General features: G+C 36.0%; 1 protein-coding gene across 1 annotated transcript in view; it reads left to right on the top strand.

Moving 5' to 3' along the window:
- LOC143662401 (netrin receptor DCC-like) overlaps positions 1-17,412 on the top strand; it is a 294,187-nt gene that overhangs the window by 238,473 nt on the left and 38,302 nt on the right. The window contains exons 13-15 of the mRNA XM_077136090.1: positions 366-473; positions 5,367-5,561; positions 10,606-10,638. Coding sequence (XP_076992205.1) covers positions 366-473; positions 5,367-5,561; positions 10,606-10,638 — 336 coding nt within the window. The remainder of the gene's footprint in view (positions 1-365; positions 474-5,366; positions 5,562-10,605; positions 10,639-17,412) is intronic.

The raw sequence follows: 17,412 nt of genomic DNA, 5'->3' as shown, positions 1-17,412 counted from the left end.
ATTTTTTTTTTTTTTTTAGCTGTTTAAGAAATATATAATTCGGTGACATTTGCACTTGTACATCCTCCAGTTGTAACAGAATTCTATCTCTTGGAGACATGTAGCTATTAATCTCACGACATATGTATACATTTCATCATTCCTATAATGATCCTCACATTTTAAACATAGAGGCTGCTTGAAAGTAATCGTTGTGCTTTTTCTTATATTCACACATATTCTCTTCTCTCTAAATTGTTAATAGCAAAATAAATACAATACACATCATGATGGATTCTAGTGTCAACATCATGATTAAAAGTCCCACAAGTGTCTGTTTTCTTTCAATTCCAATGACAAGGCCTTGTCTCTGTCTTATCTCACAGCGCCGACCTCTGCACCTAAGGACCTGACAGTCATTACTCGAGAAGGGAAGCCTCGTGCTGTCATGGTGAGCTGGCAGCCTCCGCTGGAAGCCAATGGGAAAATTACCGGTAAGTCCTCGCCTTTATTTCCAACCCTCGTTCTGCCTTGACCTGCGACTGTTCCCCTCCCATCCAGCTCAGGCCTTTTGTGTGTTGGTTTTCCGTCTCAGCATCTCAGGTGACTCCCTGACCCTTTCTGATTATCCCCCTTTGTTCCTTACTGACGGAGGAGTTCTCCTAAGGGTGCACGCATATGCGCACAGCTGCGCTTTTCATTTCAGTTGCTTCATGAACAATGTGTATTTAAATTAGTGTAAACGTTTTGCTTTTCGATCTGTGGAGCTTTAGAACAACTTCCTAATGGAGTGCCTCTGAGCATCGGTGACTAAAGAGAAACCAGTTGTTTGGCAATTACAAAACACAAAAGACATCTAATATAAGAAGGAGGTTTGTCTGGGGATTTTTAGTTTCTCCCTTAGCTCTTGCTTTTCACTTAAATCATAAGGTTCAGGAAGCACTATTGACTGACAGAAATTGAACTTAATGAATATTTCACAGTGACAGATTTTATTTTGCCAAATATTGCTGATAACATCAATGGCTAATTAAAGCATCCATTAGAAGCCTGTAATGTTAATTTAGTATGAAAAATATAATGGAGTTCTATCAGGGCTTTTGCATTTAAATGATCACTTTAGGCATTTAATAGATGTCTCCATAGCATATAATTATTATGAAAAATATTGTATAATTCAAAATGTGCACATTATAGTCTAATTAACTTGAACCATTGGGTTAGGTGCATGTAGGAGTGACTCTTTTTTCTTCTTTTTTGCATACAAGAGGTGGATAGCACTGTTATAAATTAACAAGGTAATTCAGTCATTCCGTGATACGAGATAAGCATGGAAATTGCAGTTCAGAGGAATACTTACTTCATGTGAGTTACTTTCTGAATTTTGCAAAATGAAAAGATAATGTGAAAATTCAAAATGTGATTTAAATTTAAGTTGAGGACTTGTTTTCTCTAGGAAATTGCTCTTAGTACCATAGCAAACAGAATTTTCATTTGAGCCGACAGATATGGAAATAGAAGAGGGACGTAAAATCTCCCAAATCTTATATGCTCAGTTGTCAGTGTTCCAGGCCTTTTAAAACAGGCTAGCTCACTCCAGTTTCCATTTTTCCTCCCTCCATGTTATGAGCTATTTTCATTGGTTCTGTTACAGTACTTCGGTAGATTTTAATTTGTTTACATGATGACTATTTTATGATGCTAGAACCAGTTATTTATAAGCATATGGTAAACCAGCAGGTAACAAGTTTAAGAGAAAAACAGAATAGATGTGGTCTAAGCAAAAGGGATTTAATAAGAGAAAATAAATCACACACTAACCAATTTTCTACTCTAACTTAAATAAATCTCCCCAAATGATCAATATAACTAACAGAATGTGTTTTTAGCTCTGAAAGGAAGCTTAATTCTGCTTTATAAGGGACAAATGGAAATCTGGCCTATATTATGAAATGCCAATTAATCTAAGGAAGGAAATTTTTCTGCTAAAATCACAATGCATGTATCAGGAATCTGGTCCATATAATGTATTTAGTAAAAATCCATTCATTGCTAATGGAAAAAGAAAGGCATTTGGAGTGATAACTTTTTACCTTTAAAAACCTCACCCTAAAATCAAAGGCATGATTATCACATTGATTTATTTTGAATCAATTAATAGAGAGCACGCACTGAGAACCCTTATGAGAACTTCTGTTCCATGCTTGTTTTGATTCTTTCATTTGAATACTTCCAGAAAACAGGGTGATAGGAGAGTCAAAATGAGAGACCACCAGGCGGAGGACCCAGATTTGCTAACCTCAGATTCTCAGGAAAGTGCAAAGAACAGGAATTCCTTTTCAGTGTGGCAGGGCTCATGCCTGTCTACTTGAAGAATGTGCTCCCAGGTTACCTTTGGATTTCCATGCCTTCCAGTGTCTCTTATTTTAACAGAAGTGGGGTTGGGTAGTTAAGACCCTAAGCTTCTGCAGGTGATACCTGAGCAGTCATTTAAGCTCCCTGAGCCTCATTTTCTCATCCGTAAAATGAGAATAATAACACAACCTCTCCCATAGAATTGTAAGAATAAAGTGCTGAGTAAAGTCCCTGATGCCAGAGTCAAATTATTTATTATTGTTCCAAATAAATTGACATCTATCCTACAGTAATCCTTTACAATGTGCTTTACATAGAACCCAGATCATCAATTTGCAAATAAATGTGCTTCATAAAAGTTAAATGAAAAAGGGGAAGAAGAAGAAATCCAGATAATTCCAGGTGATTCCGGAATGAATTTAGATTCTTCTCCAGAGCCTAAATTCCCTGATACTAAACTGGCAGTTTCAGAAGAGAATGGTTCAAAATGTATCAAACATTTATTATATGCTAGTCATTCTGCTAAGGTCGTTTGAATCTGAGTGATCACATGTTCCTATTATTACTTTTTGAAATGAAAAGGCGAGATATTTCTGTGATAAATAACTTACTCAAGGTCAAATAGTCAGGAAGAATCAGAGCTGGGATTTAGAACACAGGTCCATATTGTTTATACTCTAATTTGCTAATATTCCAATCATCAGTGATTCAAACTGACTTTTTTTAGTATGATTTATAGTGGGAGTCACATTTCATTCTTTTTCCATGTGACTATCCCATTACTGCAGTACCATTTGTTGAAAAACTTTTTTGGGGGGGGGCGGTTTGGGAGGGGAGTGCATGGGCCAGGAATCAAACCCAGGTCTCCTGCACAGCATGCGAGAATTCTAACACTGAACTACCCTTGAACCCCCTTGAACTGACTTTTTATTTCATTGTTCTAGGGTGAAAATGAAAATGCATTTTTTTAAAAAAAACTCCCCAAATTGATTTTAATGTCCAGCTAAGATTTTGAAACTTTGGTCTGAATAAATTAATGCGACACCAACATTATTTAAAACCAGGCCATACATACATAGAAGAGTTAGATCTCTCAGGGATTGCTTCCTTATCAATACTGTCTACTGGCTAAGATTACTCCATCCTTTTCTGTGACTTTGATTATGTAATCCACGCCCTCTTTCTTGAAATTCTTGTCTCCCTTGACTTTTGTAGAATGACATAACTTCTTTTTCTTCCCACTTCCCAGGCTAGAACATCTCAGCTTCATAATTGTCCCACAGGTGTTATTTCCCAGAGGGCAGGGCTTTTTACAACCTTTATTACTTTTCTAGAAAACATGACTATACTACAGCCAGGGCTCTGGCAGATACCCACTGATGTCTCTGAATTCTCTATCTCCATCCAAGTTCATGGCCCTGAGGTCTAAATACATATATCCTGACTTGTATTATACATTTCCACATGGCATTTTACTGTTACCTCATTTTATTCCCTAACCGCCCCCATGCCCACTTCTTCCTCTTTTGGTCTAACACCCAACAGAACTGCCTAAATAATGAATATTATTTCCTGTAATAGGTGGCAAGACCATGCATTATTGTGGGCCCAGATGGAGTCACATGCTGGAGCTGCATGGGCCTAGATATTCTTACTCCCATCTTTTCAAAATCCTCCACGGGCCATGCAATGGCAAATATTGGAAACAGTCATCCTGACATCTTCCTCTCCATCCCCTTCTTATAAGAAGGGCGGAGTGATGTGAGCATGGTGTAGGGGAAGGTATAGTAGGAGATGAGTCTTCCTGGGATTGAGAGTTTGTACTGAGATGTAGGAAGTATGCATGGTTGTTTTGGGAAGCAAGAGAATTTGAGGTATAGAACCCGGCAAAATAACCATTGCAAAGATATATGCGGGTCCCCATTCCAGATGGGACACGTGGGACTCAGGAGGAAGGAATAAGTGAATCAAATGAAGAGAATCATTTATAAGAATAGGATTTTCGAAGAATCAATTTAATACCTAAGGATAGACCAAGAGACACTTTTGGTCTATGTGATATAGATGTCCTTGCAGAAGTTTGGCAGAAATGGAGGTAGCCCCACACTATGCAATGAAGACATAAACAGTGAGTCCCTCCACAGTTTCACCTGGCAATGTAGCATAAAGCTTATGAATTCATGCTTTTAAATAGAAGCTTGTCTAATGTTAGAATATGAATATCTGACAAGGATGCCTGGATTTATTTTGGTTCATATGGATTATCACTATGGAGTATCCTACTAGCATTCATGTAATAAACCTCCTAACAAATGGTACTATCAAAGGATGGATTATGAATACTTTGGACACTAACTAAATTGCTTTGACCTATCCATAATTTTTTTTTTCCCATGTGATCAGACTAGAGAAAAGAGAGTCAGATTTCTAGTACAGCTGTAGAGGATATCATCTTTATCCTTTTACCAGTGAGCTGGGCCTCTTTGGGTAATGCGCTCAGCCTCATCATCTGTGGAAAGACGCGTGCAACACTGCCACTGCCAACCTCACAGAGTTATTACAATAATCAAATATGATCATTTATTTTTATAGCACTTTAAATATGTGTGGTATTTTATGCTTCTCATTGTATTTTTACAATTTAGCCAAAGCCAAAATAAATGTTACTTATTTTCATTATTGGACAACAATGAAAATGATAAAGACTTATTATCGATATTTTATGTTTTTTATCATGCTTGTACATTAGAGCAAACCAATAATCAGGAGTCATAGGCTGCAGAAAGATTGCAGTTTTAAATGTGGCAGATATTTTTATTTCTAATTGCCTATTCCATTTACAGATTCTTTACATTGAAGCATTACTTATCTAATTCTTGGCAATCTGATAAAAATCATTGCTTGCAAAATTGAATACTAGTAGTTTATAGATTGTGGATATACAATAATCATTGCATTGATATACATGGGTGTTTGGAAGCAGAATGACAGCATGTGGGTCTAAATAAAGTTGCATTCATCTATTTCTGCAGCTTACATCTTGTTTTATACATTGGACAAGAATATACCAATCGATGACTGGATTATGGAAACCATCAGTGGCGACCGGCTTACTCATCAAATCACAGATCTCAACCTAGACACCATGTATTACTTTCGAATTCAAGCACGAAATGCTAAAGGAGTAGGGCCCCTCTCTGATCCCATCCTCTTCAGGACTCTGAAAGGTTTGATCTTTTCTTATTCCTGCCTTTTCTTTTCCCATGAGTTTGATATAAAATAACTTTGGGGTATGTTGGAAACACGACTATTGCGGGTATAAAAGATAATATGTACTTTATGCTCAGAGCCAACATGTCAAAGAAAGATCTACTGTGTTATCATATTTTCTGCCATGAGTACAAGGCAGACATATTTAAACTGACTTTTTCCATTTACACTCCTTTTGGAATTTTATACCGATTTCTTACGTGTTGGCTCCAGTGAAAATATAATGAAACTTTCAGCCATTTAATGTAAAGAATTAAAAATATTAAAGCATTGAATTATATGAATGGCGTATTATTTCCAACTTCTATCAAGAACTATTGTCTCTCTATACCAAAGGAAATTTTGAATATGGTAAGACAAAATTTCAAACAAAATTAAAGTGTTTATTTTAAGGACCTAGGGTAACAATGGAAAAAAAATGTTTTGCCACATGATTACTGTAAAACAACTGTACATGCTTGCAAGATTAAAAATAACTGCTCAAGAGTAGTTCTGCTTCATAAATAAAAATACTAAAACCAGGAATAGTGATTACATCAAAATAATCTACATATAAGCCTTTCTATTTTAGAGCACAGTATTGTTTTTCTATAGAACAAATGGTTTCAAGAGCCTCTGTCATTAAGCAATGGAAAATAATCTGAATGACCCTGTCTGATACATTTAAATATATATTTAAGGCATGATGTGTGTTACTCTAAAAGAGGATAACTTAGGTCTTAAGCCTATGATCACATTCTGCCTATATATCTGGATAAAAACTTGAAAATACATAATGGTAAACAACTGAAAAATTAAAAACAGATGGATGATTGGCATTTTCATCCACTTGTTTGACACCCTAAAGGAAGAGTAATCTTCATTTTGTGTAATTGTGCAATTTAGTCTCAATTCTAGGAAAGCTATTCTAATAAGTGGTGGATTTCTGAATTTTGGTTAGTGAGCTATTCAGAAGCTGAATTTCAGTTACTGAAAATCTGCAAAAACAAACTAACAAGCATTCAGCTGAAGTCTGCATAACAGTCCTTAGTGATAAAGTAGAATTAGAAGATGGCAGAGAGGAAATATACTCACTTTCATCTATCCAGATTTTTAGGATTTCATGTTAAATCAGGTTTCATTTCCAATGAGCAATCAAAAAGAAACCGGTTATTCATTCTGTGGGAAAATTAGATGTAACTAGATAATGCTTTGAAAATTCTTCTGTATTTGTAGATGAATGCCAAATTAATTTTATACTCAGTATGTGTGCCAACCTAAGAGATCCCAGAGAGATGTAAGATGATTCAAGGCATCCAAATTTATTAAATAACAGAAAGAAGAGTTATCATAAGATTTACAGGCCAAGATTGATTACCATACTATCAATTATTTAATGAATTCTAGATTCCAATTGGTAGTGTCTGCCCTAAGTGCCCTAAACTCATCCGAGAAATGATTTTCAGAACTGAGAACAAAGTCAGGAATTTGGTATATGTCTTAGAGCCCACATGGGTTATTTCTAAGGTGCTACTTTGAATGTTTAATATTGTCTATCCTAATAATGTCAAGCTCTATAATAGTCAATATTTTAACAAATATTTCTTATATGATATAGTTGGTTCCTGATGTGTTGAATGCATTTTAAACTATGTAGAAATATTGATATTTCCCACCCTTATCAATAATCAACATTGTATATGCATGCATCTTCCATGCCACTTACATTCACAATTAATCTAAAGCAAATATGAATTACTTATCATAAGCAATTTAATCCACAATGAACTAAAGCAACACCAGAGTCATAAAAGTGATTGTGTAATCTAGTACTCAAATTTAAAGTTTTTAGTTACAAAAGCCACTTCAAAATGTAAAGCCTGTAGATCATCAGAATGTAACTTTGACAGGGAGAAAGTCTTAGCTATTGTCCTGAAGCTAAGGAAACTCCCAGTAGTCCATTGGTAATGGACAAGTGTTTCATAGCAAGTCATGCTCCCAAGCAGGTAACCACATGCTTCATTCTTTCATATTTAGCCTTTCAATCTTTGCAAGTGTGGTAGCATTTTCTACTATAGTTTGTCTTTTTGTGTCAGCAACCAGCCAGAGAGTTACAGGAAACTCAATCATTAATCACTAGTTAATTAAAAAGCATTTGTTATTAGAAAGATATTACATTATTATGTACTTATATACATATATAAGTTGGTGTATCTGATTCTTTGGAATGGTCATTAAAACAACCTTGAACTTGATTCTCTGACCACAGAGGACACTGTGAATACCTACTTCCTCCCCCAACATCCTATCTCCCTTTAGGATACCCACACCTTATTGTACCATGGGGAAAGTTTCTGCCTCTCTATCATATGAGTTGCTTCCTCCAATAAAGTGCACATCTCTACACAGGCCTGTCAAGTAATAGGGAGAAAGGACCCTTTTGCTGGGGTATCACAGAGTTTCCTAAGGAGAGTGGGAGTCACCTCCTACACATAAAAGAACAGAGACTTCAGCAGAGAGGCTAATAGAGTATGGTCTATTCTCAGGCACCATTAATCAGCATTCTGAAATGTGTGTCTCTGCCATCCAAGGATATCACACTGAAAATGCTGTAACATGATGCAAGGAAGGTTTAGTCTTCACATTAGTTTGTGACCAAGGGCATAGTAATCTTGACAAATGACAGGAACAATTAAAAAATTCAAGGCATATATTATTATACTTTCAAGCCATTTTAATCTTTAATAAAATATAAGTATGAGAATATATTTGTTCTCTGTTTAGAAATGCTCTTCGGTAGACAATCTGGGTAAATTTCTCATGCTTTATTCAGCCCAACTTTGCCTACAGAGAATAAAAATGAAGACGGAGTTGTCTTCCATAAGCATGTTTATTTGTAAATTGCTAAAAATTTCTTATGCTGTAGGCAATGGATGTATATGATTAAAAATAAAATGGGAAATGAAGAATGGAGATGAAATGAGGTTGGTTTTCTTTCCTTTTTTGATATCTTTCCAACCAGTTCTTCCCTAATATGGAATGTTGATAAGGACAGTTTCTCTAATGTGTCCTATTAATAGCTGCCAGGTCTTGAACCTTCCTGGATTGCTTGGCCATGCAGGATATGGAGATAGTAGTCCTCATTCTTGCTGCAGACCTGCAATAGCATTTCCTGCAATATAGTATTCATCTTCAAAAGCTAAATTAGGGTTTTAATTCAAAATCTTATCTCTGTCCATAAACTACGCATAATGCAGTTCTCCATCAAAAGCACCTTTCCTCATCAAGGCCCCAAGGCTATCATAAAAAATATTTTGAGAGTAGTCTTCAGTGGAAAAGGGGAGAGAAAATCAAGCTAAAAAAAATAGACTCATGATTAGACTAGATAGCCTGGTTTAAAAAAAAAAAGGTTTTGTTAAGTGTATATATATACAGAAGATATTTAAAAGATTTGGTTAAAGATTAATGAATATTTTTGTAATGAGGTTATAGGATCTTGATATAATATTTAGGTTGTATATATGCAATTAGAATAGAAAAATCACAGGGCTGTACAACACAAACCATGGTCCCTAATGTAATCTACGGACTATTGTTAGCAGTGCAATTATAATAATATTCTTTCATCAATTGTAACAAAATACCATACTAATGCCATCTTAATAAGGGAGGGTGGGTTGTAAGGCAACTTTGTATTCTCTGCATGATTTTTCTATAAAGCTACAATTTCTGTAATAAAATAATATTTGAAAAAAGCACCGTTGTGCGTATACCTGTTTCCAAATAACATTCAGAATTCAAAAGTCCACTACTTATTAAGATACATTTTTTTAGTATATATTTTTCTAAAAAATATATATCTACATTTTTTAAAAGGAAATAATTATAATTGGTTCTCTTGTTTGGAAACCTGTCCTCCTGTTCATCTGGAAAGGAATTTTGCTGATATTGTTTAAGCATTTTGATTCTGTAAATTGGACAATGATTTCAGCTCTGCTCTTTCATTTAGAAAAAAGAGAATCACCACCTCTAGGACATTCCCTTTAAGTTATTTTTCAAACAATTGTGATAGATTCTCTGTAAGATGACCATGTGTAATGAGAAAATTGCCTGTGTTACAGATAGCTATCCAGGGGCTTGATGTTTTATTTTTCACTGTATGAGCTTAACTGGAACATACAGAAGCAGCAAATAACTAAACATAGTATCCTAAGTTTAAGTTTGAGTGCAAGTAACTGAATTAAACATACCCCAAAGATTCAAAGCACAAAGACAGTCAATTATAGTTGAAATAATTCCAATTGATAGAGGCCCAACATATAATGCTATCATCACAAATGTCTGCATTGGCCTGAAGTCATATCAAAGTTTCTAGGAAAGCAATGATATGAAAACTTCATCTCCTATAAAAGGTAGTTACATTTGCTTAATAGAAGTCAACTTGAAAAAAATTTTGAGATGTCTTAAAATTTTAAACAATCATTTTCAGGACCATTACACATAATTTACCTGAAGTTGTGAACAATTCAAGCGTTATCTTCATAAGGTCCAATGTCTCATGAACTCATTTCAATTATACTGTATTTATGATATCTTATTTACCCTATCCATATGAGAATTGGTTAAATTCTCTTGTGGAAAAAACTGGATACAAGGAAATAGCTTCCTGAACTTAATATATGTGAGTGACAATTACCTGGCAATTACATATGTTTTCTTTGTTACTATTAGTTCTATCTTTAATTAAACTTTAATGATGATCATTCTGAGTTTATGTTTAGAAGGATGTGATAAATTTTTAGAATGCTTTTTACAGCAAAAATACTGACTTGAAATTTTTTCCCCTACAGATTTCTTGAATAGAAATAGTTACATATGACTTTGGTTGCTTACCAATTTGATTTCAATAGGACATTGACCTTGATATTTGAAAATCTGCTAACTAAACTGTTGATTTGATATGTCAGCTTCCTTGCTGGGAACTGTCAATGTCTAATCATATTATTTCTTTTCCCCCCACAGTGGAATACCCTGACAAAATGGCTAATGACCAAGGTACAGTGGCTCAATCTGTCATATTTGCCTCTTTGAACCAGTCCTGTCTGCTTGAAATGTCAGTCATTACTATGTATTCCTCTTTTTACCTGGGCCATACACCTGATGAAGCAGACACAGCGTGATAATTAATCTTGTTAATGAAGTTCTGCTTGACTGAGGCTGTGGCTCGGATAGGGAAGATGTAAATTTTCTTGAGAGGAAATTGTTTTGTCTCTATTCTGAAGGACCAATTAAAATGTCAAGCTTCTTTGTATGAAATAAATTTTTAGTCTCTGTCTGCACTTCTGAATAATTCACATTAAGTATAATTAAGCTCAGCATAATTTTCAAGCTGCTCTCGCACCCTTTCATGAGCCATAGATTAAAGTTCTGAGGCTCTACAGAGAAAAACTCATAAATCATATGTGCTTTTCCTCTGCAATGAGCTGCTTTTAACTAACAAATAACAAAGTTAGGTCAACTTTTTAGGACGTTACTGTTGCTCATTTGAAACCAGAAAGTTTTTCAAAATCCCTGAATCACGTTTTGTTCTGATTCAAGTATTCTATTCTTTTACAAAATGCTGATTCATATAGAGAAACAAGGATGATTTTACATGAAGGAAAATGAAGGTACCTAAGAGTTATCCATCACCTCATAGGTACAGGTGAATTTGGTTTTACCATGATTTGTAGACTGATAAATTAGAATTCCATTATCTTTAAGGAAAATTAGCAGAATAGCTAGGAGAGAAAAAGAGTAGCAAATGTGCTTTATTTCTCAAGATGTTGTATTCTTTCAAGAAGGGGAGTTTGGAAATACCAGTATCAGGTTGTGGTTGGTGTATTCTTTGATTCAGACACTAAAGCTCTTGTAGTTTTCCTCCAGCTTTGCACATGTACTGTCCACAGAACTGACTTGGCATCACTTCTCATAAGAGGTTGAGATTGGGAGAAAACATTCTTTGCAAAAGTCCACATTCACACTTTTTAACTTCTGACACATATTAAACATCTGGATGTTGGTTCCTACCAACATGAAAAGTTTGCTTACATGCATATTTTCTTCAACAATTCTGTGTTCAGGTTTTTCTCTGGGTCCATATGTCCATACCTCTACCTAAGAGAATAATCCTAAGGGAACACATGGATTAGTAGAAGTGATAGAGTGCATGGAAATGTCTACCCAGAGTTAGTATTTCCATCAATCACCCAGACTCTCCTGCTTGTTTCCATTTAAAATACTTTCATAAGATCAATATCTACTGAATAGTATTTGTAAAAATTATTGAGTAATTATAGATGAACATATATTTACGTAGGTCAATTAAATATCAGTACTGATTGAACCCAAAACTGGAATGATTAATTACAAGGAACTTGTTTTATTATTTCAGTTTTCTTAAAAAAAACATAGCTTTCTTCAATTCACATATGGGTAATTCCTAATTTTTAAGATTAGAACGAAAGAGTGGTAGAAGAAACTAACCTAGTAGAAATATTACATGATTAGTTGCTTAAGTGACAATATGCCCAGTTTCTCAGCACACTGATTTCCAATCATCTCTGGGTTCTTTTAAATTTTTTTTCTTCCAGTTAACTGTATTGCTCAATAGTTTAAGCACCAAAAATATTTTGAAAATTCGTAGTTTTATAAAAACAAATAGATAAATTTTCCCCAGTCCCTCTGATCACACAATACCCATGATTTTCACATTTACAATGAAATTAGATCTGCAACCTGGACAAGAAAAAATTTCTAAGAATGACTTACCAGATAAGAATATTAGAATATTTGGGCAATTGTTCTTTATCTTCATCTTGATATTAGATTCTATTACATTTTATGCTAGTTGGTGCCTTATTTGTTCATTCACAATTGATATTAAAGTTGATAGGCTTTAAATTTTTTTTTTTTTTGGCATGGGAGGCTCCAGGAAGACTCTAAATTTTAAATCGAACTCAAACCACTTGTAAAATTGAAAGCACTGATGACATATAATTTAATGGCTACAAATAAGTTCTGTAGAGTATTACAAGCAAAGCATTAAAATTTTGTGGGCAACTGAAAGCTCTTTATAAACAAAATCAGTCTTCTGAATCAATAACCAAAATGCATGAGGAATAATTCGAACTAAATATCCTCTAAGATTGGTGAACCTCCAATTAATTGGAACCCAAATATGTTTCTTAGAGTGTACAATCTTTCTGCTGTAAATTATTGCTTTACTTAAGAAATATTCTTCTTTTAGTTTTTTTTTTTTTAATCAACTTATACCTTTTAGAGTTTCTCAGAAGTGTAGAAAAGCCCCTGGTTGGGAAAAAAAGGAGGCTAGCTGCAACTATAAATTATGACTACTTCTAGAAAAAGTCTATTGCTTCTGTCATCCTTATATTCCATTTAATATCCAAATATTGTTCTCCCCTTTGAGATGTCTGTAAGTGTAAACGTGGGTATTATCAGCAAGATCACAAATGTTTACAGTTTCACATGTTCCCAAGCTGGCTCATTGTGGCCACAGAGTAGGTAGAGAGCAGGGATCTTTGTAAAATGATGGTGTGTCATTACTGAGATGAATCAGGAAGAAAATGTTTGCTTTGGGGACTTCCAGTGTCTTTAATTTTCCATAGCCTGGGAAAGGGGTGTCCTGAAACACTGGGCCTATGGTGGGGCATAAACCCATAGACCAGTTTATAGAGCCAAATGAAGATGATCTCCTGCTGACTACCCTCCCAGTGGGGAGGAAGAGTTACTCTTATGAATTGCAGTGATGGCTGATAATGCTCCAACTTTCCCCATCAGCAGTCAATCGGTGTCTGCTCCTGTTGCGTGAAACAGGGACAAGGCTACAAGCCACTTAGAACATTTTGTGGAAACAGGAAAAACCAGGGCTGAGGCTCCGACGTTTCAGGAAGTAGGTTTTATTCATCCATGGCCAAAGGGCTCAGCCGAATAGCCTCTGAAAGTCTGAGTTCCAAACAAAAGGTTAACATCAGTTTTTATAGACAGGATGACACGTTAAAGACAAGGTAAATGACTGGCTGGTTTAAATCTGGAAGGGTGCAAAGCTGGGTTTACAGAAGCAGATGAGCGGTTGTGGGGGAGGGGACTTCACAGGGACTTCTCTTACCCTGCCTATTGACCATCCTCAGGACCTGGAAGAGTTTTCAACAGGCCCAAGTAAACAGAGGCCTGCCTGCTGCTAAAGGAAGTGGCTTTAACAAACAGGGGCTGCCTGCAACACTCCAAGAGCCCTGGAATGGAAGCAGATATGTGAAAATCTAGTCCACTCCTACCACTGACCTCCTGTGTGACTTTGGGTGTGTGCTTTAACTCTCACGGCATTCTCATCTATAAAATGCTGAGCTTAGCCAAAATGATCTTTTGGTTCCTTTAGAGAACTAAGATCCTCAAGCTTTAGAATTGTAATTAGAATAAAAACCCAGGCATAGCGTCTTCACATAGTTTAGCAACTCACATTTATTGCATTCCTATGATATGTCCCTCAGTCTTCTATGCACTTTACACATGCTATCATATTTGCTTCTCATAACAACTTTACAGATACAGACGAATAAGACACTCAGAGGTTAAATGCTAGACTGAAATCATGCAGTAAGTAAGTATTTAGGTTGGGGTACAAACCCAGGCTTCTTAATCCCACAATCTCTGCTCTTAATCACCATATAATTCCTGGGAATATTGGCTCTGACTTTGTTGTCAAGAGAGTTAAAACCTGAACGGCAACAACCTAAATTCACATAATTTAAAGGACTTTGTCTTTCTTCAATAGGGTATTCAGGCAAGGTATTTAACACTACAACCTGCCATTTTACACCTCAGAGGTTTTAATCTCATGAATAAATAGAATGTTAATTGTTTCCAATTTCAGGGAGATAAGGTTTGCCAGGTAGTCCAGTCATGCTTGGTATTTAGTTAATGTAATCCAGACTGCATGGTTTGGATTACAGAAACTGGGTTTCTGTTTGAAAAATTGAAAGCTTTAATACCTTTTGATGGGACCTGTTTAGTTGAAAATTTAAACCTCTTTTTACCCTGTTATTGTGTATAGTTTTAACTCAGTTTGTTAGTCTGCTGTTTCTTATACCCACCTGAAAAACCTGTTCTCACCTGTGCTTTTCTGAAGTCCAAAATTTTGCAATTCTAGGAATTATATAATCATGGTGAAAAAGTAGAGATACAAAATGAATAATGTGTTTTTAATAAAACATTATGGCCCTTATCCCAGCAAGCAGTCAAGTAGTTGCTTAAGTCACCCTTTCAGGAGTTCTTGTATTTTAATAGGTAATTTTGAAAGGATAAAACATACTCTGTGCCCACAAGAATTAATGTGGCTTGTGGTAGAATTTAACCTTCCCAGGTCTGTAGTGTTGGCATTTTTGTGACCAGACATTCACATAAAATGTCATAAACAAGGTCATTTTGTAAGAGCTACTGTGTTGCTGGATGTTCTTCCTTATTAATGATGTTTGCCAGGTATAAGGTATAAGGTCTTCCTAGCTTTATTTTCTTCCTTTGTCTATTACTCTGGACTCTACTTCTTCAGTTTTCCTCCTGAAGCATAGAAAGTTCCCCATTGCTTACAGAGTGAAGGCAAGTCTTTAATATTGAGACCTTGGCTCTCTGACCCCATCTTTCCTTTTCTGTCCAGCTGGGCTATACATTTCTCTATATCTCACAGCTTAGAGGCACAAGCCACCCATCACTGGAAAAGGTACATTTTCACAACTCAGTGCTCTAACTGGGACTGTTCTTTTAGCTTTAGCAATATTTTATCTCTTTCTCTACCAAGTAAAAAAATCCTCATTTTTCAAAACTCCCTTCCCAGATCTACTTTTTCCCCACAAAGCCTTCCTTATCTTTCTGATCTTGTATTCTTCTGTATCCACAACACCCAACTCATTCCTGTCTTCCTGTTTGCTGTAATTTGTCATTGTTCTTCCCAGGTACCCGGTCATACTGTAGAATCCCCTAGGGCACAGGACAAGTCTGACTTGCTCTATCATCCTCAACTCCCTGCACACTGTCTCTAGTTTAGAACCTATCATGTTATAGTTGTCCTACCCATTAAGTGTTCGTTGAATTGAATTATGGCACACATGTTTGGGGAACCAGTATAGAATAGGCAGGAAAGACAGACTTTACCATCTAATCCAAAGTATAGTTTAGAGAACCAAAAAGTAACGGTGTACATAGCTGTGGATACTCTCCGTCTTACTGACCTTAAGGGAGATGAAACAGATATGAGAATATTTCTTTCCAACAGGGAAAAGTATATTCAATACCCACCTACAAAAATAAAGTTAATGGGATATGCAAGGGTAGTTCAGTGGTAGAATTCTCGCCTGCCATGCAGGAGATCTGGGTTCAATTCCTGGTCCATGCAATTCCCCCAAAACAAAACAAACAAACAAAAATTCAACAAATGGTGCTGCACTATCAGTATACTCACATGGAAAAAGAATGAAATGTGACCCCACTATACAGCATACAAAAAAAAATAAGCTAAAAAGAAAAACAACAAATCCTCTGTGATTCAGGAAATGGTGGTCTTTTGTAGATGCTTCTGACCTCCTGTGACCTTTTCTTGACCTTCACTTTTCCTGTCATTCCTTGTTAGCAGAAAATGTATACACTTGCCTTCCACCAGGTCCTTGTAATTCTCAGTACAGAAAGAAGAAAATGAAAACTAAAGAGTGCTAATGGGTTTGTGAAATTGCAGATGTGCAGCATGGAAAAAACAGGCTTGTTTTTGACAACTTTTGATAACTATGCACCCAGCGCTTTGCTGGGTGTGATGGGCATAAGAAGGAAGCATGGCCCCATGCATCCATCTTCAAGAAGCTCACAATACAGTAAGGAGGAAAATATTAACATGCCCAGGCAAACATGAGAAAATACTAAATGCTAAATCAGGTAGTACCATCTACATATCTGTGTGATAGGGAAATCAAGGATGATAATAGTGGAAGAGACTTCTTAAAACCCAAGTCTGGACTTTAAATATATGAGTAGGACTTGAATGAATACAGATGATTAAAAATGAATTGATGATTTGACCCCTTATTTAGAGAAATTCTAAAATGGATAAAGTAGGAATCTAAGAACCTAGTCAAATGGTGAAGAGTGTGGAATGGTTTCTAGTAACAATTAGGGAAGCACATTGCAGAGTGGTACACTATGGTCGAGAGAGAAATTAGTTCTGGCACTTTTTCTTTTTCTCTCTGCTTTACAAGAGCAGGTCTTAGTTTTCCTTACTTTTCAGCACATCATGTACCTGTATACACTGGTTATTGAAGACCAGTGTGCTCCCATGGATCCAGAGCCCCACCAAACCCCATTCACTCTTGGCTGATCATTTTGTGAATGTCATGAGGCAATGGGAAGAAATGGGGAGTAATGGATGACCTGGAATAGGAATGTCTCAGTATCTATCATTTTCAAGGAGTTTTCCTAGCCTTACTGGTCCATTTCTACCATGCCTTTTCTGAAATTGACTCCATTTGTCCAAATACCTTGCATGGTTACAAACTCAACTATTTCCTTTTCCTTCCAAAACCTCCGTTCTGTATGGCCTATTCTGGTGAATGGAGTCACTGTCATAGTCATACATACACATGCCTAAACCCTTACACTCACACACCAGGATCAGCTCTTAGATGGTGTTCTATTCTGCCCCCCACCTGCCCACCTCAACCACCATTCCTTGTAAGTTTATTTAATTCACCCCCAAATGGTAAAAATCACAAGAGTCAGGCAAACTTGGCCACT

The sequence above is a fragment of the Tamandua tetradactyla genome, chromosome 18 (genome assembly GCF_023851605.1).
Source record: "Tamandua tetradactyla isolate mTamTet1 chromosome 18, mTamTet1.pri, whole genome shotgun sequence".
Lineage (NCBI taxonomy): Eukaryota > Metazoa > Chordata > Mammalia > Pilosa > Myrmecophagidae > Tamandua > Tamandua tetradactyla.
The sequence above is the reverse complement of the archived record's forward strand: the minus strand, read 5'-3'. Positions and strand labels throughout refer to the sequence as shown.